Below are 22,964 nucleotides of genomic sequence, written 5' to 3'. Positions count from 1 at the left end.
AAAAAAACACTGAATTTATGCTTACAAATAAAAAACAACACTACTAAATTAAGTGTAGATGATAAATCCACAAATTTAATAAAAAGAAATTGGATGAATATCAAATGTATTTCCTAAAAATGCTACCTTTAATCTAGAATTTAGTTACTAGACTTACTGTGATATCAGCAATAAATCTATCTCGTCTGCTTCAACAAGGTCAACAAATGGCAGAGCATCCATTCCAGATAAACCAGGATGAATACCACAGTCCAACTGGGGAAAAAGTAAAACTATTAAATCCCACATACATGTATGGTTAAAGAGAGAGAAAGAGGTGGATTTTTATGTACATACTAACACTACCAATATGTTAACTTTTTGTAATACAGATTCACTCCTCTATACATTCTTTAAAAACAGTCCTCTTCCTTCACCGCTCTTCCTTCCCCTTCAACCCTTGTGCCTGAAGGAGCCACTGGCTCCGAAGGCTTGTGTTCTCCAGCCTCCTCTTGATGAGTAGATTTTTTATCTATACAATTACATTATACTTTCAAAAATTGATTATTTCCATTGATACAGGGTTCTCAGAATGAATTTATTTTTGCTTGAACAGTCCACAGGTATACGGCCGGTTCATAGTGTCCAACGGGCACAATATTTCGGCGATCAGACATGTCGCCATCGTCAGACATGACGAACTGAGCTCCCGAGGGCGGGCAGCCGATTTAAATCCCCTCCCCCCCCGCAGGCCGCTCTCTTTGCCGTCCACCCGCGCGCCGGTTGTCACGAATATGTGGGCGTCGGAATGTGTCGCAGAGTCGATGTGCTTGCTACGTCTGCCCCCGTCACCAGTTTGTACTTCTTGCTGAGAGTCCTTAATTACATTCAATGCTGGGTCCCAAGCCTTGCTGAGATTGTAGCCTCAATCTCAGTTGATAAGATCTTCCCTGGAGTGAATTTCAATAACCTCCCTTATAATGCTGTCCCAATATTTAGAGGTCTGAGCCAGGATCTTGGTACGCTCATAATCCATCCCGTGTTTCTCGGACAAACAGTTCTCTGCTACCGCCGACTTATTTGGATATTTCAGTCGAGTGTGCCTTTGATGTTCTCGGCAATGATCTTTGATGGTGCGTACTGTTTGTCCGATATAAGTCTTCCCACACTTACAGGGAATTTGGTATATGCCGGCCTTCCTCAAACCGAGGTCATCTTCCACACTTCCCAGCAAAACCCGTGTTTCATTGGGCGGGCAAAAGACGGTTTTAACTTGGTGTTTCTTTAATATATGGCTGATTTTCCCCGATAGTGCGCCTTCGTATGGAATAAAGCCAGTGGCTACCTCTTCTTCCATAACTTCATCCGTCTCCGCAGGTTGTGCTGTGGTGGTGGGACGAAGAGCGCGTCTAATCTGCCATTCCGAGTACCCGCTTTTTCGGAACATGGTTTTGAGGTGTTCCAATTCCTGGGGCAGGTTCTCTGCGTCTGAGATGCTGCGCACCCTGTGTACTAGTGTTTTTAGTACTCCATTCCTCTGAGAAGGGTGGTGGTAGCTGTCTTCATGCAGGTACAGGTCAGCGTGGGTTTTTTTCCTGTACACACCGTGGCTCAGGGTACCATCAGCTCTACTCTTGACCATGACATCCACGAATGGTAATCTTCCTTCTGCTTCGGTCTCCATAGTGAATTTGATGTTTGGATGTATGGAGTTTAGGTGTGTAAGGAAATCCAGGCTCAGGGTACCATCAGCTCTACTCTTGACCATGACATCCAAGAATGGTAATCTTCCTTCTGCTTCGGTCTCCATAGTGAATTTGATGTTTGGATGTATGGAGTTTAGGTGTGTAAGGAAATCCAGGAGCTTGTCCATACCATGGGGCCAGATGACGAACGTGTCATCGACATAACGGAAGAAACAAGTAGGTTTCCAATTGGATGACGCCAAGGCTTCCTCCATGTACAAATTCGTGACCACCGGCAAGAGTGGGCTGCCCATTGCGACTCCATCTGTTTGCTCATTAAACAGAAAATACGTTGAGGTCAAGACATGCCTAAAGAGTTCGGTGGTCTTCTCGTCAAATTTCTGCCCAATAAGCTTGACTGACTCATAGAGGTACCCTGGTGAATAGTGGAACCACGTCGAAGCTCACTAGGATATCAGTGTCTTTCAGTCTGAAGCTGTCGAGATGTTTCACGAAAACCACAAATACATGGAATTACGGATATGGTGAGGGCATTTACCTACATAGGGGCTAATTAATTCAGCCAGATATTTTGCCAGCAAGTAAGTAGGTGCCCTAATGTTGCTGACAATCGGGCGCATAGGTACCCCCTCTTTGTGGACCTTAGGGAGTCCATGAAGTCTTGCTGGTACAGGTCCTTGAGATGACAATTTCTTGACGTCCCCCTCTGGTAGATCCGCGTCCTTGAGTAGAGCCCTGGTCTTGTTCTCCACCTTCTTCGTGGGATCAGCGTTGATCTTCCTATAGGAGTCGTCATCTAGCAGGCGCTGCATCTTTTCAATGTCAAGAAAAGGGCTGAAGGTACCCTGAGCCACGGTGTGTACAGGAAGAAAACGCACACTGACCTGTACCTGCATGCAGACAGCTGCCACCAACCTTCTCAAAGGAATGGAGTACTAAAAACACTAGTACACAGGGCACGTAGCATCTCAGACGCAGAGAATCTGCCCCAGGAATTGGAACACCTCAAAACCGTGTTCCGAAAAAACGGGTACTCGGAATGGCAGATTAGACGCGCTCTTCGTCCCACCACCACAGCACAACCTGTGGAGACGGATGAAGTCACAGAAGAAGAGGTTGCCACTGCCTTTATTCCGTACAATGGCGCACTATCACGGAAAATCAGCCATATATTAAAAAAACACCAAGTTAAAACCGTCTTTTGCCCGCCCAATAAAACACGGGTATTACTGGAAAGTGTGGAAGATGACCTCGGTTTGAGGAAGGCCGGCATATACCAAATTCCCTGTGAGTGTGGGAAGACTTATATCGGACAAACAGTACGCACCATCAAAGATCGTTGCCGAGAACATCAAAAGCACACTTGACTGAAATATCCAAATAAGTTGGCAGTAGCAGAGCACTGTTTGTCTGAGAAACACGGGATGGATTACGAGCGTACCAAGATCCTGGCTCAGACCTCTAAATATTGGGACAGCATTATAAGGGACGCTATCGAAATTCGCACCAGGGAAGATCTGATCAATCGAGATTGAGGCTACAATCTCAGCAAGGCTTGGGACCCGACACTGAATGTAATTAAGGACTCTCAACAAGAAGTACAAACTGGCGTCCGGGGCGGACGTAGCAAGCACATCGACACTGCGACAGATTCCGACGCCCACGTATTCGCGACCGCCGGCACGCGGGCGGACGGCAAAGAGAGCGGCCCACGGGGGGAGGGGATTTAAATCTGCTGCCCGCCCTCAGAAGCTCAGTTCGTCAGCGCACCTGACGATGGCGACATGTCTGATTGCCGAAATATTGTGCCCGTTGTACACCATGAACCGGCAGTATACCCGTGGACTGTTCGAGCAACAAATACACTAGGAGAAACTGAAGAATCGAATTTAATTTTTAATTATTTATTCAATTTCAGTTCAAAATCTTGTCAAAGTAGGCTCCCCCTGCTTCAATCCACAGTTACGACACTTCATCCAATTACTGAAGTCACCCTGGAAATCGTCAATAGGAATCTCCTTCACTGCAGTCATTGAAGTTGCTTTTACCACAGCCAGTGTCCCATGCTGAGTTCCTTCCAGTGTTCTTTTGATCCTTGGGAACAAAATGAAGTATGCTGGTGCCAGATCAGGGCTGTATGGCAGCTGGGGCAGCGTTGCCACGCCTGTTTTGGCCAGAAACTCGGACATACTGAGTGCAGTGGTGTTACAGTGCACGATTCAATGTCGCAAACTTCTTTTTGGACACATCAAACCCTGTTGTGTAGCATTTTGAGCACTTCACAGTAAAATTCCTTGTTGACTGTTTGTCTTTGTGGCATGAATTCACTGTGAACCACAGCTTTTCTGTCAAAAAACACAACGAACATTGCCTTGATTCGCGATTTGCTCATCCTTGCTTCTTTCAGGCAAGGAGTCTCCTTGTGTGCCAATTGCTGCTCTGATGCTTTGTTTTGGGTTCATACTTAAAAATCCACATCTCAACCCACATCTGTCCAAAAATTCTGGGTCCATTTTGTACTGCTCATGCAATTCCTGGCACTTCAACAAACATTTTTCCTTCATCTCCATCTTCAGGATTTTTGGCACCATTTTCACACAGACTTTCCTCACTGGAAGATCCACCATTAAAGTGTGGTGAAAAATTATTTTGGGGATTCCACACTCCTCTGCAATCATTGAAACACTTAATCGTTGATCCTTGTCTGCAACTTGACACACTTTTTGCATCAAGTCGTCCATTTGTAATGTCGACGGGCATCTCGAGCCAACATTATCGTTGACAGATTCCCAACCTTCGAACAACCTCTTCTGCCATATGAAAGTTTGACTTTCTTTCATTGTCTAATAACCATAAGCTTTCCGAAATATTTCGGGCATCTCCACCCCGCTTTCCCTAGTTTCACACGGAACTTGATTGCACTATGCTGCTCGAAAAACTGGTACATTTTATCTCGACAAGGGTGCAGTACATATCTCCATATCTCTGCACGGAGTGTGACCCTGCTTCAAGAACTGTCACAAGTGACTGACATTGGTCTCATTTCAAAGCTTAGATCCCCCATCAAATTCTCTGCCTGATGCTCCATCTTGCCAGCCAGCTTTGCCAATTACCAAAAATCACTATGGGAACTTTTGGGACAGACACTGTATGTACAAATGAGAGATGGTCGAAGATTGTACAGTGCTTCTTATGAAACTATCAAAAGGAAAGAAGGAAGGAAGATTAAGGTTTGAGATCCTGTCAACATGAAGCACAAGCTAAATTAGGGAATGATGGAGAAGGAAATCGGCCATACCCATTCAAAGAAACCATCCCAGCATTTTCCTTCAGTGATTAAGGGAAATAATGGAAAACTAAATCAAGATGGCTGGGCATGCAACTGAGTTGCCAAATGCCATACTCCAAAATATGTCTTACCACTACACCATCTTGCTATATCAAAAGCGGATAGAATGGAGGCAAAAGATTGGGATTTAATGTACTGTTAACACCTACGTCATTGTAGATGGTGCACAAGTTTAAACTGAGGAAGAGTGGGGAAGGAAATCAACTATGGTCTTTGAAGAGAACCATCTTTGCACTTGCCTTAAGTGATTTACAGAAATCATGGTAAAACTAAATCTGCTTGCACTGGCAGGGATTTGAATCACTGTCCTATCAAATAATGAGTCTCTCGTCTTAAGGTTATGACAACTTTGCCAGTGTAGCTGTTAGAGATACTTTTATCAGCCAACACAGTGATTGGTTCTTCATAAATTTTTCTTCCTGTCTGATTAATTTCAATTGCCACAGTATTATTTATGTGGTTACCTCTGGGACTGCAATATTGAATACCTTAATTTTAAAACAGGAGATACTGAGTAAAGCACTCAAACAGGAAGATTAAGAAAACTAAAAATAAATAAAATAATAATAATTTGCAAAAACTGGAAATTTAAAAATTTTTTCTGACACAAATCTAGATGGCATTCTTGGTTTCAAACAAATTGCCAGAGTCTTAGGACAACAAGCTTATGCACTTACGGTAATCTTGAGTTTGAATTCTCTATACCCCCCCCCCCCCCCCCCTTTACAGACACTGTAGGCTCCTTTCTTTGTAACATTACCAGTGAGCGTAAAGTTCCATACCTGAGGTTTGACAGTACTGCTAGATGGCCCAGAAGACCATGGGTGTACATTAAACTCTCAACAGAAAGCATGTTGAGCCCCAATAAAACTACAGTAAAACTTGAATAACAGACATCTGCGGTGAAAATAAAAATGTCCTCTTTTAAGAAGTGAACGTTATTAAAAAAAGAATAAAAATACAGTATACAATAGTACATTCAATGTACTGTAGACAGAAAAGTACTGTACTACTATATAAGTAAAGTAGTGAAAATTTACCTCTATTTAAGTACAATATTACATTAACAAAACCCCTCACACTAGTATAAAATTTCTTTCATATATTGGGAAGGTTGGTTTGAAATAATCACCAGTGTTAAACTAAGTCATTCGTCATCACTCCTCACTAAAGAGTGGTGTTTCAGTTTTCTTTTCCCTTCCACTGCCTGCTTACTTGAAAGTCCAATTCAGTTACATCATCTTCATTTTGTTGTCCATTCAAGACGTTGTCACCACACCCTTCTTGATGAAGCTCATTTACGAGTTAACTTATGCTAGTTGATGTCCTTTCTGCGAACAGTGCATAATTGATATTGGCATATCCCTCAGATCCACAAGATTCCTCTACTGAAGTGTGAAGTTCAAGCCCATGTTCCTTGAGATTGTTTTCTTCCACACTGCCATCAACTGCTGAAGCAGTCATTAAAAATGAACCTGCTCTCTTGATATTGTTGCCGAGCGTTGTGCATGTTATCTGTTTTAAGGCTGAAGAAATCCACAGAATTGTATCCAGTACACTAACAGATTTTCCAAGTTCACATCCAGATTCAACACTGTCCACTCAAGACAAAATATGTCTCAACACTTTTTGCCTGTAAAGCACCTTGAAATTTTGAACAGTCCCTTGATCCAGTGGTTGGTAATGCGAAGTTGAATTTGGCGGCGAAAAGATTATTTTCACATTGCAATGGGAAGCGGCATTACGCAACAAACAAAATCACTGTCTTCCTTTGTCTTTCCATTCTTCTATAAAATGCCAGCAACCATTCAGTCATTATTGCTCTCATCATCCAAGATCATTTTGATGTGTTGGCAGAAGAGCCAACACCGTGTTGCTAGAGGAGGCCGAAATGCACGCGTTTAAGCTCACGCAGACTGGCGTGAGGTCTGGAACAAGGTAAAGTAATTATAGTAGCCAAAAATAGTAGATAGCTTCTGGAATACTTAACTTTAATCCATAATTGGAGAACATCGCTCTTGATGATACATAATTACAATCTCAATATAAACTGGTAATGGCGCCTTGCTAGGTCGTAGCAAATGACGTAGCTGAAGGCTATGCTAACTATCGTCTCGGCAAATGAGAGCGTATTTGTCAGTGTAGCATCGCTAGCAAAATCGTCTGTACAACTGGGGCGAGTGCTAGGAAGTCTCTCTAGACCTGCCGTGTGGTGGCGCTCGGTCTGCAATCACTGACAGTGGCGACATGCGGGTCCGACGTATACTACCGGACTGCGGCCGATTTAAAGGCTACCACCTAGCAAGTGTGGTGTCTGGCGGTGACACCACACATTTATTAGCATATCACTCCACTTTCAATTTACTCGAGTCAATACCCTTAAAACATCTAGGTTTCACAGCCTTACCAATAATTAAAGGCTTTTCAAATTTGCCTACCATATTAACACACAGTAGAATAGTTAGTTGGTTAAGCCCTAATTCCTTGCAAATGCGACCGCTTTCTTGCGGATCAAAGATCCACTAACTGGCAAGTTATTGCTGCAAGCACAGCAGAACCATTCAAAAGTCAAATTGTCAACTTCTGAGCCTGGTGTTCTGGGAAAAGTGCATTTACTGGTATGATTATCATTTCCAGTAGGTGATTTCAGAATGCCATTTATGTTTCTTAAAATGTCACTGTTCTGTGTTTTTCTGCCAGCAAACCTTGGGGCCGTATCTCTAACTCGAAGTTTTCCCTTTTCATAGATACTGATTATCTCTACCTTTTCATTCACTGTTGACTGTTTTCGTTTTTGTGATGTCTTAGCACTACAGGACATAAACTGTCTCACTTGTAGTCAGAAACAGTATACACTTTAGGGGCCCCTTCACACGTAGCCACTCAGAAACGTTCTCGGTGGCACTTCTGCTGTACTGGTTTAAATGGGTGCCTTTAAATGTGCCTTCTGTGGCACTCGCTGGCGGACTTGTCACCAGTGGCATGGATTGACCAGTCAAGCAGTATGTCAGTGTATATGAAAAGTTGGCGTGTGAAATCAATGTAGCAGTAGCGGCATCATCAAAGCCATTCATTACAGCACCAAAGAAGCTAATAGCAACAGATGCAACTGCTCTCAGTGGAGGCATGCTGCACCACGTGAAGGAATGTATAATTACGATTGTTGTAAGTTAACTTACAACTGTCGTCGTTTTCTTGCTGTTCTTTATTTGGAAGTTTTAACTGTTGTTGGGAGATAATTTTCAGTGTCCATGTCCATTATTGAGAATATCCATTATTCAGAGGAGTTTTATCACAAGTGATAATGTTATTTGGCAGTGGAATTTTAAAATGTCTGCTACTGAGAAGAGACTGCTATTGGGAAGTGTCCATTATGGGAAGTTTTACTGTATCTGAGATTTTGTAGCATGCCTTTGCTGCAAACATGTGCTGCCCACTTGAGCCACACTTCATGGTTGATAAAACTTCCGCCTACCGACACAGCGAAGTTTAAGTTCTCCACTCCTGTAACTCACCACATGAAATGTCAAGCCAGAGGCCTGTATCTATAAAACTGGTGTTAGCTAAGGTGATGGAGTAAATAAAGGAAGATCAGCCCTGTGTGACCTTGGTAAGGGATTCAATTGTATAATGCATAAAGCCATGGTCCCCAAGCCAACACTGTATGGTATTGGAGGAGCCATTCTACAAACTCTAAAAATCTACCAGAATAACAGATGTAGGATTGTATCAGTGAAAGAAGCAGACTCAGGTGAAATGAAATTACAACACTATGTGCCACAGGGATCTGTTCAACAGGCAGAAGTATTATTCAGTGATGTCTGGTTTATGATGAACAAAATGGAATTTAATGACGGCAAAACACAGATGATGGTACACAGCATTCGTGATACTGGAGTACTGGGTGACACAGCAGCTGTTAAGCTTCTGGGCTTTATCATTGATACCAAGTTAATCTGACACAGTGCACTGAGCACATTTGTTCTGAATTTCATAGGTTCTACACCCCTTGAGGAAATTTAATAGTGTAATATCAGAACAATGCCTACTAACAGCTTACTATGCAATGTTCCACAGCCACATCAGCTATGGAGTGTTACTGTGGGGCCATTCTGTAGGCTACCAGAATATGCTGTTGTTGAGGAAAAGGAGCAATGAGGATCATTATGTCAAGCAAAAAGCAGACCATTGTAAACCATTTTTTTCTAGATTAGGAGTTCTGACTGCTTTCAGCCAATTCATTTTCAACCGCCTCACTCACACAAAGACAAATCATGAAACCTACAAAGAGAAATGAAGTTCATCAAGACAGCACCTAAAATAGAGATAGTATATACAGTGTACTAGTAATAACAGAACATAGGCTAAAATGCAGTGAAATAATATACTATAGATTAGAAGGTTACTTACTAGCAAGTAGTTATTGTAGGCAAAACCATAAAGGTGGTGGTGTGGCAATTTATGTTAATAAGGTTGTGGAAGCTAAAAAAAATTCCTTTCTTGAACGCCACACCAAAGAAGAATCAATTGAAGTGACAGATATTGTACTCCACAGTAATGATCTTCAGTTACCAAAGCATAAAGTGATTGGAGTGTATAGGCCACAAAATGCTGTTTATGGATAAACTTAGTAGTGTTGCTGGTCAGGCTGGTTCTAATGACCTTACTATATTAGGTGACTTTCATATAGATGCAAACTCAAATAGTATAGTAAACTTGAAACTCAGTGATGTACTGACCTCATACAACCTTGTAAATATAGTGAACTCTGACACCAGAGTGACGGACACATGTTCCACTAGAATAGATTATGCTATAATCAACAAAGATGTTATAGATAAGGTAAATTACAGTAACTTAGATTTTCTCTATTCTGACCACTTCTGTGAGGTGATAGAATACAAAAATACAGTTGTGCCTACAATAACAAAAATTGTGCTACAGAAACGAATGCTGAATACCTCAAATATTAATGCTCTTAAAGACAAACTGGCGAATGAGAAATGGGATTGTGTGTACCAGGTAAAAGGGTCGGATGAGAAATGGAATGAATTCTACTCAACCCTATTGCATCATTATGAATATAGTTGTCCAGGCAGAGAAATCAAGAAGGTAGTTAAACACTGTCAAAATGGAAGTAATCCTAGACTAAATAAAACTCCCAACAAATCTGATTAGGCTCAGGCAGCAAGTACATGATCTAAACCAGCTTTATAAAGCTACTACTATGCAGGTTTTCAAAGAAAAATACAATAGGGCCAAGCAAACTTTTAAAACTGAAATTATCAGTCTAAGGAAGCAGATTAACAGCAAAACAATAGAACAGTCTGATAACATAAGCAAAGCATCTTGGAAGTTGATTGACAAATACCGAAAAGGTCCTAACAAGATGAACATGGAACCTCTCAGCATAAGGCATGATGGTAACATTTTAAAAAACCCAGATACTATATGTAATATTTTTAATAACTACTACATTTCTGTTGAACAATCAACGCATATTACAGATTCACAGATAGAGATCCGGTGCCATCTCACCCAGTGTACTGAATCTGAATTTGTGGAAGCGAATGAGTAGGAGGTTCACAGGGCAATATACATGCTAAAGAAAAAACTTTCATCTGGATGGGATGGCGTATCCAGTGCTATTACTAAAGCATGTTTAAAAGAAATTTCTAAACCTCTTACTCACCTGATTAATTGCAGCATTAGAGAAAACATGTATCCAACGGTTCTAAAAATGAGTGTAGTGAAACCAGTGTATAAAAAGGGAAGCAAGGAAGAAGTCTTCAACTATAGACCAATATCATTAATTCTCACTTTTAGTAAGATATTCGAAAGCATTATCCTTTCTCAGCTAAGTGCCTTTTTCACAAAACATAAACTGCTTGTAGATTCCCAACATGGCGTCAGAAAAGAGCTAAGTACAACCACAGCAGTTACACAGTTCATCCATAAAGTTTACTGTCTGTTGGACCAGAAGATGCAGACTGCAGGTATATTTTTGGACATGACAAGAGCATTTGATACGGTAAACCATAGGGTACCTCTTAAAAATCTAAAATCTTATAGTATTGGGGATCAAGCCATGAATCTTCTAACCACGTACCTGTTGAATAGTAAGCAAAGCACTAAATTGTCATACAAACTAGATAATAAAATCATGAACTCCCAGTCCACCAGTGAACATGTATAACAAGGTGTAGCACAGGGCTCAATCCTTGGACCCTTTCTCTTCCTTATATATATTAATGACATTGCACAACCCATTAACTCCCATGTTGTAAGCTATGCAAATGACACGTCAATCTTATTCTATGGGAGTGAAGCTAAAGAGCTAGAATCTCTTGCTACTAGTGGTGTAAGAGAAGTAACAAAATACTTCAATGATCAGGGAATCAAGGTGAATGTCACTAAATCTCAACTACTGACATTTAAAACAGGCAGTTCTCATCACAACAATATGAATAGCGTGTGTAATACCTCTGCAACAGAAAATAGCAACTGCAAATTCCTGGGTGTAAATGTTGATGAAAATTTGCGGTGGACATACCACATTAATTTCGTATGCGGAAAAGTCAGTAGTGCCATATATCTCCTCAGTCAGCTTGCAAAGATAGTTCCTAGCCAAGCACTGAAATTAGTATATTATGGAACACTTTACCCCTTTCTTAATTACGGAATTGAACTATGGGGCTGTGCAGCTGATGTACATTTAAAAAGAATACTACTACTACAGAAAAGAGCAATAAGACTTATACATGGGATGGGACATTGAGATTCATGTCGTGAAGTGTTTGTGGAGCGCAAATATCTGAGAATATATTCTCTGTACATCTTCAAAATAGTTGTATTTTTTATAAGTCAACCAACAGAAGCTATCAAGGGCAGTGATTTACACGATCACAACACTAGAACAAAGTGTAACTATTTCCGTGACAGAACAACGTTAAAAATGACTGATAGAAGTCCATATATCAATGGTTTGATTTGGTATAACAAGCTACCAAACTTTCTAAGAACGTACACGGAAAATGTTTTTAAAACAAAATTACAATCTTTTCTAATAGAAAAATGTTTATATTCTTTCAACGAATTTTAAGATAGTGATTGTAACATGAGGCATTAGCATATCAGCTGTAAGGTGATAAATGTAAAAAATAGACATAAGAAGCAACAGCTACAGAATATAGTATATTTTATAAGTATAAATATAACCATAGTATTAAGTCTGACGTACGCAAAAGCAATCATTAGGATGGCGCCACGCAAAGAAAATGTGGAAATACGGAAGCGTCCGATCCCACCCGTCTGCTTTGACCCATGACGTCACAAATATGGCGGAAACAAAAACAAACACACACACTTTCCACAAGAAGCCAAATGACACTAACGGGACAAGCGCGGGAAATGGGGTGTTTTGGGTGGAGGGCAAACTAAATATAAACAAATTTAGGCGCCTTGCGTAGCTACAACGTGTAAGTGAAGACAGCCCTGTATGAATACCCATCCACCTCCCCAGGGGTCGTAACCCCTGCAACCCATAGAAGATAAAGATGTTTCAGTAGCTGATTAGTGTTTTTTGTTTAAAAAAAAAAAATCTCACCGGATAGAACGAACAGATCAGAAAGATAAATATAATAAACTAAAACAGAAATTCGAGGAAACAAATAATTAAAATAAGTAATATGTGTTTTTAAATTTAAAAAAAAAATCTCACGAGATACAACGAACAGATCAGAAAAGTAAATAAAATAAGATAAAACATAACTGGAGACAGCCACAGTCAAACCAAACTCCGCGCCGTCATGAAGTTACACACGACAACACCCTTACGTCACGGGTCAAAGCCGACGCGTGGGATCGGACGCTTCTGTCGACCCGAAAATGTAAATAAATAAAAAAAATAAAGGTCAAGACGATCAGCGAAGACAGGGTACAGTTTCCCAATGGTGGCCCTAAAATTATTTAATGCTCTATCTATGGATATTCAGTCATTGCTCATACAGCGATTTACTAAAAATTTTTGTATATTAAACGAGCAAAGCTACAGCTCAGTGACGTGAGAACAGTGGCAACTACACTATATTCTAATACTGATTATGTTATTGTTGTAATGTATATTGAAACATAGTTATTAACTTTCGTATTTTTTATAGTAAGACTATCCAGTCCGAACTGAATTTCTACATTCACTTTATTTTGGCAATAAACTTGACACTATGAGCTCAGCTGTGTGTCCAGCCACGGGTGCTGAATGGCATAGAAATGGTAGTAAGGTATCCCGAGGCCTAGGTTATGGGAAAAAACAGCTGTCTCACTTGCTTGAAAGCACTGTGAAACATTTTCACTGCTGAACTAGAACAACAACAACTGCTCTAGACGGAACGGAAGGAAGAGTAGGCATGCTTACAATGACAACTTATAGTTCACGTGAAAAAACTTTGGAATGATTAAAATGAGATACTAAAATAAAGTATACATTACATCCTACAAATTACTTTTATTAATTTGCAAAAATTGATCAGTAAATATTTTTATGCAATATGATCCATATTTTCAGTGGAATGTAATTACTAAACAAACCTACTTATATCATGAACTGTTAAAACTATAGGGTATAACAAATTTGACTACGGCTTTCTTAAATACGTACCATGATTTTCTTTCCTTTAAATTCTAGCATTATGCAGGATCGCCCGACTTCCTGACCAGCACCACTGTAACAAAAATTTTAATGTAGAGGCAGTTTTAGCTTTCGGAAATATAAAAAAGGAAATACAGACAGAATACAATTCGTACAGTGGCCGTATCAGTAGTAAGTCACTCTCCTCTGCTGGAACTTGAGAATCAGCCTTCCTCTTTGTTGTCATTTTTGTATCTTGTATACTATTCACGTGTGTTTACAACCACTTTCAAATTATCCCTACAACCAATCGATCAGCATCCAAATGGCTATCTATCGACAATTTCCCATGTCGATAGTTGCTTCAGCAAAATATCAACAATACGGCACTGGCAACCTGAAATAACTGAAAACAATAAACAGTAATGAGTAAAGGAATACACCTGAATGACCCTTAATAAACAGTATCAAAGAATCATTAATTATTTTTCCGGTAACAGTCTCAGCATGGAAAAAAGGATGAAATGTTAATTTGCGAAGAGAAAAACCTTACGTTAATTCGCTAATAGAAACTCATGTATACGTTACCATGGCTTACAGCATAGAAAACAGACACGACGTGGTTGTATGCCTATATTAATACAAGTAGGAGAGCCATTGCTTCCAAGTCAATGATAATTTTTTGTCTTTATCTCTGCGGTTTTGGGTGGCGTGTTGTGTGTTGTACGCTTCCTAGTTCCTACACTGTGCAGTGTGCACTTGTGCAGCAGTGTTGTCATGGACGTACAGCGGTTTTGCAGTGTTAGATAACGCTAATGTGTGAATCTGTTGTCTAAAAAAGATAATGGCTGCAAAATTATCCGCCACCCGACCCGCTCCACCAAAACCTATTCCTAAACCCGGTGAGTAATTTCTTTTGTCTCTAAAGATGCTATTGGTTCCGTTTTGTTACAGTCCATCTAGTCAACAAGTGACATGCCCATGAAAATTGAAACGCTCGTATCCTTGAGATGGATTTAATCCTCCTTGAAAAGATATGCTCTGAGTGGGTAGTTTAATAATTTTTACATGCACAAAATTGGAAAAAAATGAGGTGATCATGGTAAATAAAGAAGGTTCCGGATACAATAGGAAATAACATTTCAATTTTTAAGTATTGAAGAAACTATTCTGATAGTGGAGAGCGTGGAACGAAAAGAAGAGATGATTCTTTTTAAAAAAACTTGGCTAATTGTGATACTGCCACGACGTGTGTGAATAACATAGGCCTAGTTATCAGTAAATGAGTGACAGCAGGCTCTGACAATCAGAGGAATGTAGAGTACCACAAATACGTTTTTCTTCTAAAACTGGGATAATCCGTAACAGCAGTTGTGAAACTTTATCATCTGGATACAAAAGATCCTTTTAAATGTCCATTAACCCCACTTTAGCCGTACCATATACATAGGTAGAAATCCTCTGTCTAATATTTATATTGTATATTGGTTACATGGAGCCTATCCAGTGATACCTGTATTCTACATTAGATGTTTTATCACTTTTCATATTAACATCCATGTACTACTCCTTCGTTGTTAAGTGTACCGGGTACTGATTCAGTCTTATTGTCCCTCCATATTTATATTTTGCTCTTTTAAGATCCTTAAGTTACCCTGTCAAGCAGATCATTTACTGCGATACTTAAGATGTCATTTACTAGTACTACATACTGGTTTGATGGACAGTGTACAATGAAATTAGTGCTCTGTTAGATTTAGTCAATTTGGCAGAAATCAGCATTAAAAAAAGAGGGGAGGGAGAGAGAGAGAGAGAGCTGCCATGATGATAATCGGGGATCTTTCCCTGGGGTAAAAGGTGACCAGGTGAGGGGGTGGCAACCCTCACTCTCCTTGTGCTGCAACGATATTCTGGTCACAAGCTTGTACCACAGCCCACAAAACAATATTTAAATTAAAATACTTAAGCAGTTTAAACTAAGAAATATTCATCCTGTTACCAAAGAATATTTAAAGGCAATCCCGCAAGAATAATTCTACCAGACATAGGAGCCTCTTCATGAGCCTTAGGAAGTCATAGATGAACTGAGAACTTAGGTATCTTAAAAACCAAAATCATGAAAACATAAAATAATAAGACCAAAATGAAACAAAATGGCCCACGTAAGTTATGGGTGTGCTTCAGTGAACATTGTACTGCAGAGTGCTGAGCTGCAGCGGAACATTGTACATATGAGGGAAAGGGGATCATGGCTTAACTACTGAGATCAGAGGATGGTACCGTACCAGGGGCAATTGGACCTATAGATACTGGATGATCTAGGTTACTTTGGAAGCTAAAAGTTTGATTGAGAGTTGGCAAAGCAAACTAATGCGAATGTGAAATCTTTGATGCTGTGACATTGTAATCTGTAGTGTAGCCTGAGTTGTAGGCTAGGCTGAAAGTTCACAGTTTGATTGTGAATCTGCTACTCTGTCATCAGATCTCACACACATCTTTGCCTATCGTGCTTTACAGAATGGGCAAGTCTCCAATCTCCACGTTCTGTAATGAGGCATGGATATCGGACACATTGTCGCTACTCACGGTTTCACTGTCTGTCTACCACTTTCAGTTGATGCTCATGAAAGTAGCATGCAGTCAACCAGCCTCACCATTTCCCAGGCACTGAACAGTAACATTCTGCCCTCCGTAAAAGTCACTTATGTCAGTGGATTTCCCCATTTGTAACTTATTTTTGGTAGAATGATTCCCCCCTCATCTCTGATCTGCTTATATGCTTTCCTTACCATGTCATGTGCCTGCAGTGCCTTTCATGGACAAGTGTTCTACAAAATCAGGTATCCAAGCGTGACTTGTGACCTGCCCTGACAGCTTTACTTCTACCAGTACCTCATCTCTTACCTTCCGTACTTCACAGAAGTTGTTCTACATACCTTGTGGGATTAGTACTTCTGGAAAAGAGGACACTGGAGACATGGCTTAGTCACAGCCACCGACAGTCGTGCTTGGATAGCTCAGTCAGTCTCACACTTGCTCACAAAAGGCAAAGGTTCCAAGATCAAGTCTCACCCCAGCACACTTTTAATCTGCCAGGGAGTTTGAAATCAGTGCACAGTCCACTGCAGACTGAAACTTCATTCTGGAAACTATCCCCCAGGCTGCGGCTAAGCCATATCTCCACATTATGTTTGTTCCATCAGTGTAGTTGCGCAAGGTATGCAGGAGAGGGTAGGAGATGAAGTACTAGCAGAAGTAAAGCTATGAGGTGGGTCATGAGTTAATCTTGGATAGTTTAGTCGGTAGTGTACTTGCTCCTGGAAGGCAAAGGTCCCAGGTTAAAGTGCTAGCCCATCACCCAGCTTTCTTTGGATATAAAATGTAATGATCCTATGGGCTCAGTTGTAGGTAAATCAGGCGGCAGACTTCAGTTCATTGGAAGGAGATGCAGTCAGTCTAGAAAGGAAATTGCATACAAAACACTTGTGGATCCATCCTATCTTAGCAGAAGTCAGCAGTCACACTCCCCCCTCCCGCAATACCAGTTACCAAAGCACTTGCTGTAAAAGTGCACATTCCATGTAACATTATAATGTGTAACATTTATTTGCACCAAATGAAACTGAATAGAGAGGCTCTGTCTTAGCTTAGTTCATAATACCCACAACCATTCCTATTGGTAGAGGTTATTCACATAAGGTGGGAATCTACCAACATCCATTCCAGAGGTTGAATGATTGAGAAACAGTTTGTACCAGAAGTCTTCTCAAAACAGGTTAAAACATGCACTTGATTGCTTGATTTGCTGCCAGTGGTGGTGTTTTATTTTCTGTTGTCCTTTCAGACTCCACTGAGTAGTAAATGCTTGATGACTTAACACTCATGTAAACATTGCCCCATCTGGATCCACCTGACAGAAAGAGCAATTTCTGAAAGGAAGCTGTTATTGTGGGTGGTCAGGAGACAAACTGGATGCTCCACAGCTAGCTGGCTGTCTTTGAATACTGAAACAGTATGGTGGAAATATCATTGTATCTTTGAAATTAGGGACAGATTAGTTACTCTGGGATGAATCAAATGCCGAGTGTCTGCTGAAAACCTCACAGTGTTCAGGGTGAAGAATATAACAATAAATGAGTTTACAACCACAAATAAGGTTCCAGTCTTCTTTCTGTTGATAAAATTTTCTCTATCTTCCACTCATGTTAGACGATTAGCAATACCCACTAGCTTTCGGCTGAGTTCTCTTCTGCCATTGTCAGTGGTAACAGTCATGTGATGTGTTGCTGCTGCCCTTAAATAGCCACGCTGCTGTCTATGGTGTCACTGGTACTCACTCCAGCCCCATACATGGTAATGTATTCATGCACCTGCAGCACCCACTTGAACCTTCCTATGTCTGGGTCCAAAGCTGCTCTGTTGCAGGCCCCCTTCTTTATTGAGGGTGTTGTCAAATATTTTTCCTCAGTCGCTTTTTGTATAACACCCAGCTATATAAGGCTAGCAGCAGTAATCGCTTGACAGTCAGCACTTGACAATGGTCCCAGGAGCTCCCCTCCAAAGGGTTGTGCATTCTTAACCTTTTGACATGACAAGAAGTGCGAAAAAAAATTTTCAGTATATGTCACCATAAAATTGTGCATTCTTTCTGTTTTCTCTGCTGTATTCCACTCCTTATCTGGCCAGGCAACACTACTCACCTGTTGTAAGTGGTATTTTTGTTGTTGGAGGAATTTTGAGACAAGATGCATTTTACTTTTTTGCTCAGGATGGTGCAAGTGCAAATTTTAATCATTGAAGTCAGCTTTTTAACTTACCCAAAAAAAAAGTAAGGGACATGAATTTACTAGGATTTCATATCATTGGCCATCATCCAGAGTGAACATTTATGAACTGACCTCAAGAAATGGGCCATTTCGTCACAGGGAGAAATAGTGTTTGAAGCTGAGGGACAACAGGCTATGGTTCATCTCAGTGATTCAGCTGTGGCGATCCTTCTGCTGGCCAATGTGGTGAAATAAAATGATTTTAATGTGTATACAGATAGGACACTGCTCTGCAATACATGAGTTGTTCTAGTGAGAGGGCTCATCTACATACGTGGCTTGTCGTGTTCACATATATGTGTTGTGTCTGACTTCTGGGACATTGAGGTGGGTAGCAATAATACAGTTAATTAGGACACTGAATAAATAGTACATTATTAATTACAACAATTATCTTGGCTTGCCAGACTCCTCTGTAGCTATGAAATTGCATGTGTGGGCTTGTGGTTCATAACATGCTAAATGAGCCACAATTGCTGAGTGGCTGATTGATAAAAGTTCATAATGGTCATACTGTGGTTCACAATAGTCACCAGAAAACACTAGTCCATACATGCTTGTTCAAACAGTTCTGACAGCATTGGTGTGTAGGCACAGTTCACAGTAGACAGAAGTTTCTTCACTCCCCGACAGTTGACATGGACTGTATCACAGTGAGTAGGCAGTTCAACGATGTTACTGTGGCAGGAGCTTACTGAAAGTGGGGACGATCCAGCCTCATTCAGAACGGCCCTCCTGGCCTCTGGTGACACCATTTCAGGGCAGAGGCATGCTTTGCTGTGTAGTATCTCTGCAGTGGTCAATATTTCTTATGCTGCTCTATACTCAATGACACTGTATGCCTTACCCCCAAACTTCAGTCTCGGCATCAGATATGGAGATGGGACACGAAGGTAGGGGTGAAGGATGGAGCGCCGGCATAGTTGGGGCAGTCGGTGGTGAAACTTCAGTCAGTACCGAGCACTCATCCAGACCCTGGTATCCACTGTGCATGTGGCTGGAAACACCGACCGGGAAACCAACAACAGGTTGCGCGTTGGTGGTTGTAGGTGCAGAGGCAGATGGTACAATAGGTGGACAGCAGTAGACAACATCTGGGCCCTCCAGACCTTCCCATTGGATGACCGGGTGTGACCCTGTTGCTGGCTGGATCCCGAGATGCCAACACAACTATGACGATGGCGGTAGCACCAGGTCAACATCTGTGGGCGTCTCCAGCTGTGGAGACGACCGTGCTGCCAGGGGCAACACGTGACCTGAGCAGATAGGGATTGGCCCCTGAACTGTCTTACTCTGGGCAATAGATATTGCAGGTGCTTGAAATCGTGCTCAGTTACATCGACAATGTCTTGTGATGCAATAATTGACAATATGATACTAAGGTCAGGGCTTTTAGTACGGCGGCACAAATACGGGAATCAGACATGTAATGAGTAATTGCATCTCTCATCATAATGTCATTGTTGCTTAACCTACATAGACACTGAAAGTGAAATTTCCTAGTAAGGCTATGAAGTTCTGTTATCCACTGTTTGGAAGACTGTCCCGGCTGCTGTTTTCATATTAAACTTGTAATGAGCTGCTGCCTCATGCACTTGTGATTTAAAATGATTTGACAGTTTGTGAACTAACTCATCATAGGGGATCTCATGACATTTGCGATCTGGAAACCGTTTTTATACCAACCTGAATACATCTGAGCCTGTGGCGGAAGGAAAATGTTAAAGACGATGGATACCTGCTACGCCATAGGATTTGAAATGTGCCGTCAACTGCAACATAATCAGCCCAGTCTTTTATTTGCCTGAGAAATACTCTGAATGTAGGCACTTGAACCATTTGTTGAGTTGTTTCCAATCGAATAGGCTGGGGCAGCAGTTGTGGTGTTGCCACAGTTCCATGTAGTACTTGTAATAATTGTTCAATCCTTTGTCCCTGCAACTGTATAGCTTGCATTAAAGACACATCTGGAAGTGACTTGTAAACACACCATATAACAACACACACACAAACAGAAAAATAGCACTGCTGCAAGAAAGGGTTACTTACACAATATGCCACAGTGTGCTAATAGCGAGCTGCATCCTTGGTGTCACTTTAGTTGCTGTGTCCAAATTTTGGGACAATGAGGTGTCTAATAATAATACAGTTAATTAGAACAGTGAATAAGTAATAGTTTATTAATTACAACAAAACTTACATTTGCTTGCCAAGCTCGGCTGTAGCTGTGAAACTGCACATGTGGACTTGCTGTTCAGAGCACACTAAGAGCCACAATTATGGAGCAGCTAATTGATACATGTTCGTGATGGTCGTACTGGTGCTTAACTACAGTCACTAGAAGACACAAGTTCATAGACACAGTTCTGAGAGCACTGACACATAGGTACCGTTTACAGGAGACGGAACTTTCTTCGCTCCCTGATAGTTGACACAGGCGGAGTGACGGAGAGTAGACAGCACAATGATGTTACTCCGATAGGAATTTCCTGGAAGCAGACAGGATCTGACTTTGAACATAACTGTGCTCTTAGCCACAGGCGACACTATTTCAGGGCAGAGGCATGGCGGTGGTGCCTCAGAACTGTGAGAGGCATGGCTTCTTCCTAACATCTCATTGGTGCCTCATGATACTGCTTTGCTGTACATTCTCTCTGCACTGGTAGATACTTCTTGTGCCACTCTAGATACTCGATGACACCGCATGTGTAACCCACATTTTAATAAAATATTATTTATATCAATACAGAACAACAGTGACAACTGACTAGCTGTGTCAAGAAAGTAATGTATTTACAAGGGGTATCATACAGCCACAGTTCCTGTTAAGACTACTTTAACAAATGTTTTGTTTATTTTTAGTCGCTAGTTTTCTATGTTGGCTGGTGATAGTGGATCCAAATTCAGTTCAAGATTTTTACCTTTTAGTGTTGATAATAATAGTTTAGTTTTGAATCTCTAGTAGTAGCTGTATTTGCAGATCAAATTATGGGAATACAGGTCCACCTATTATGTTAACAACTGTTGCTTTTAAGTACCCAAACATATTGCAGTACCTTGCATCATCATCAATAGGTGCTTCTATTCGATTCTGTAAAATGCAAACATGATTTAAGTACTAATGATTCTGATGAAATTAGACCTAAAACAGTTTGTCTGCTGTGGTTAATACTCGATTTTCTACATTGTTGGATTGTGTAGGTTCCTCTTTAAATTATCGTATACTGGTAGCTAGTCATCTGAAACTAAATGGTATTACCACGAGTTTGGTTGACTAAACACTTTATCCATAAATATCATTCAGTTGTTCAAAAATATTTCACAGCTACATTTTGTGATTACTTACTGTTACTTTACAAGTATCTGTCCTCATTTGCATGCTCCTAAGCTGTGGAAATGCACACAGAAGCATGGCTTATGTTTTTTAGGAACTCCACTTGCAAGAGGTAACTTGATTTCCTCAAAAATGTACATTTCTGAACTTTTGGAGGAAGGCAATTTAACCCCCCTCTAAAACAATAGGGATACAGGATTCTTATTAGAAGATATCGTAGTACTGATCTCGCATCTTACAAGGGATAGATTCTTGATTGACTTATGAACTGATAAATTTTTTAAGACTTAGATTTACTACACTTGGTATTGTAACATCGTTAGCAATTATAAATGCATGAAAATAAATGTGTTGACATTGCCTCCATATAGAAGACCAGATGGAGAGGTTTGAAACAAAAAGAATTGGGAATGGGGACAAAGTCGTATACCATGGTATTGGTACAAGAAGGAATGGTGAGGCATTGATGGTCAACCTACACTACTGCAACATCACAAGCACTCACAGAGTGTCAAATTGGCTATTGACTGTCAAAATTGATGTATAGCATCAAGAACTGTCCACACCATATCTTCCTATGCATCTCAAACTTAATACAGAGGGGAGGTTGAGGAGGATGAGGATGGATTCCAGAAAAGTCTTGATGCTCATCTTCCACCAGCTCCCCATGATGAGTCCACTATCCTTGGTGGAGGCTTAAATGGATGTATTGGATGTCAGTGGGAAGGATATGAGCAATGTTATGGAGAATATATAAGCCTGCAAAATGATGACGGATGTCGCATTCTGGGAACGTGCAGTGTTGTTCATGACCTGGTCTTGACCAACATGTATGTCAAGAAAGGATAGCACACATAGCTACCAGTACCAGAGGAGGTCACTACCCGTATCAGTTACTGGATGCTTTAGCAACAAGATCTGAAGATGGCAACAGATACCAAAGTTATTCTATAGGACAACATCACCACTCCCTAATACATCATGTTTATCCGTGATATCTGAAAAATGCCTAACAACCAAAGACATCCAAGATAGTATCTGAGTGAATCAGATGCAGAGAATGGATGCCCAACAGAACAAATTAATGCATTTTGACCAACATCTCATCTGTCTATGCAGCCAAGTGGTCAGTGTAGATGACTTC

At 40.8% G+C, this 22,964-nt stretch overlaps 2 protein-coding genes across 3 annotated transcripts in view; one reads left to right on the top strand and one right to left on the bottom strand.

Moving 5' to 3' along the window:
• Positions 1–14,482, bottom strand: part of LOC124795222 (cleavage and polyadenylation specificity factor 73) — an 83,841-nt gene extending 69,359 nt beyond the window's left edge. Inside the window, exons 1-4 of one of the 2 annotated variants that reach the window (XM_047259140.1) lie at positions 14,249–14,482; positions 13,837–14,066; positions 13,691–13,754; positions 158–255 (exon numbers count right to left, since the gene is read on the bottom strand). In XM_047259140.1, coding sequence (XP_047115096.1) covers positions 158–255; positions 13,691–13,754; positions 13,837–13,907 — 233 coding nt within the window. In that variant the 5' untranslated portion in view covers positions 13,908–14,066; positions 14,249–14,482. The remainder of the gene's footprint in view (positions 1–157; positions 256–13,690; positions 13,755–13,836; positions 14,067–14,248) is intronic. The other variant, XM_047259141.1, reaches the window with a different exon arrangement.
• LOC124795223 (osteoclast-stimulating factor 1-like) overlaps positions 14,305–22,964 on the top strand; it is a 65,506-nt gene continuing 56,846 nt past the window's right edge. The window contains exon 1 of the mRNA XM_047259142.1: positions 14,305–14,562. Within this exon, the coding sequence (XP_047115098.1) occupies positions 14,505–14,562 (58 nt within the window). The 5' untranslated portion in view covers positions 14,305–14,504. The remainder of the gene's footprint in view (positions 14,563–22,964) is intronic.

Source organism: Schistocerca piceifrons, chromosome 4, assembly GCF_021461385.2.
Source record: "Schistocerca piceifrons isolate TAMUIC-IGC-003096 chromosome 4, iqSchPice1.1, whole genome shotgun sequence".
In the NCBI taxonomy this organism is placed as follows: domain Eukaryota; kingdom Metazoa; phylum Arthropoda; class Insecta; order Orthoptera; family Acrididae; genus Schistocerca; species Schistocerca piceifrons.
Note: the sequence above shows the minus strand (reverse complement) of the source record. Positions and strands in the feature narration are given on the sequence as shown.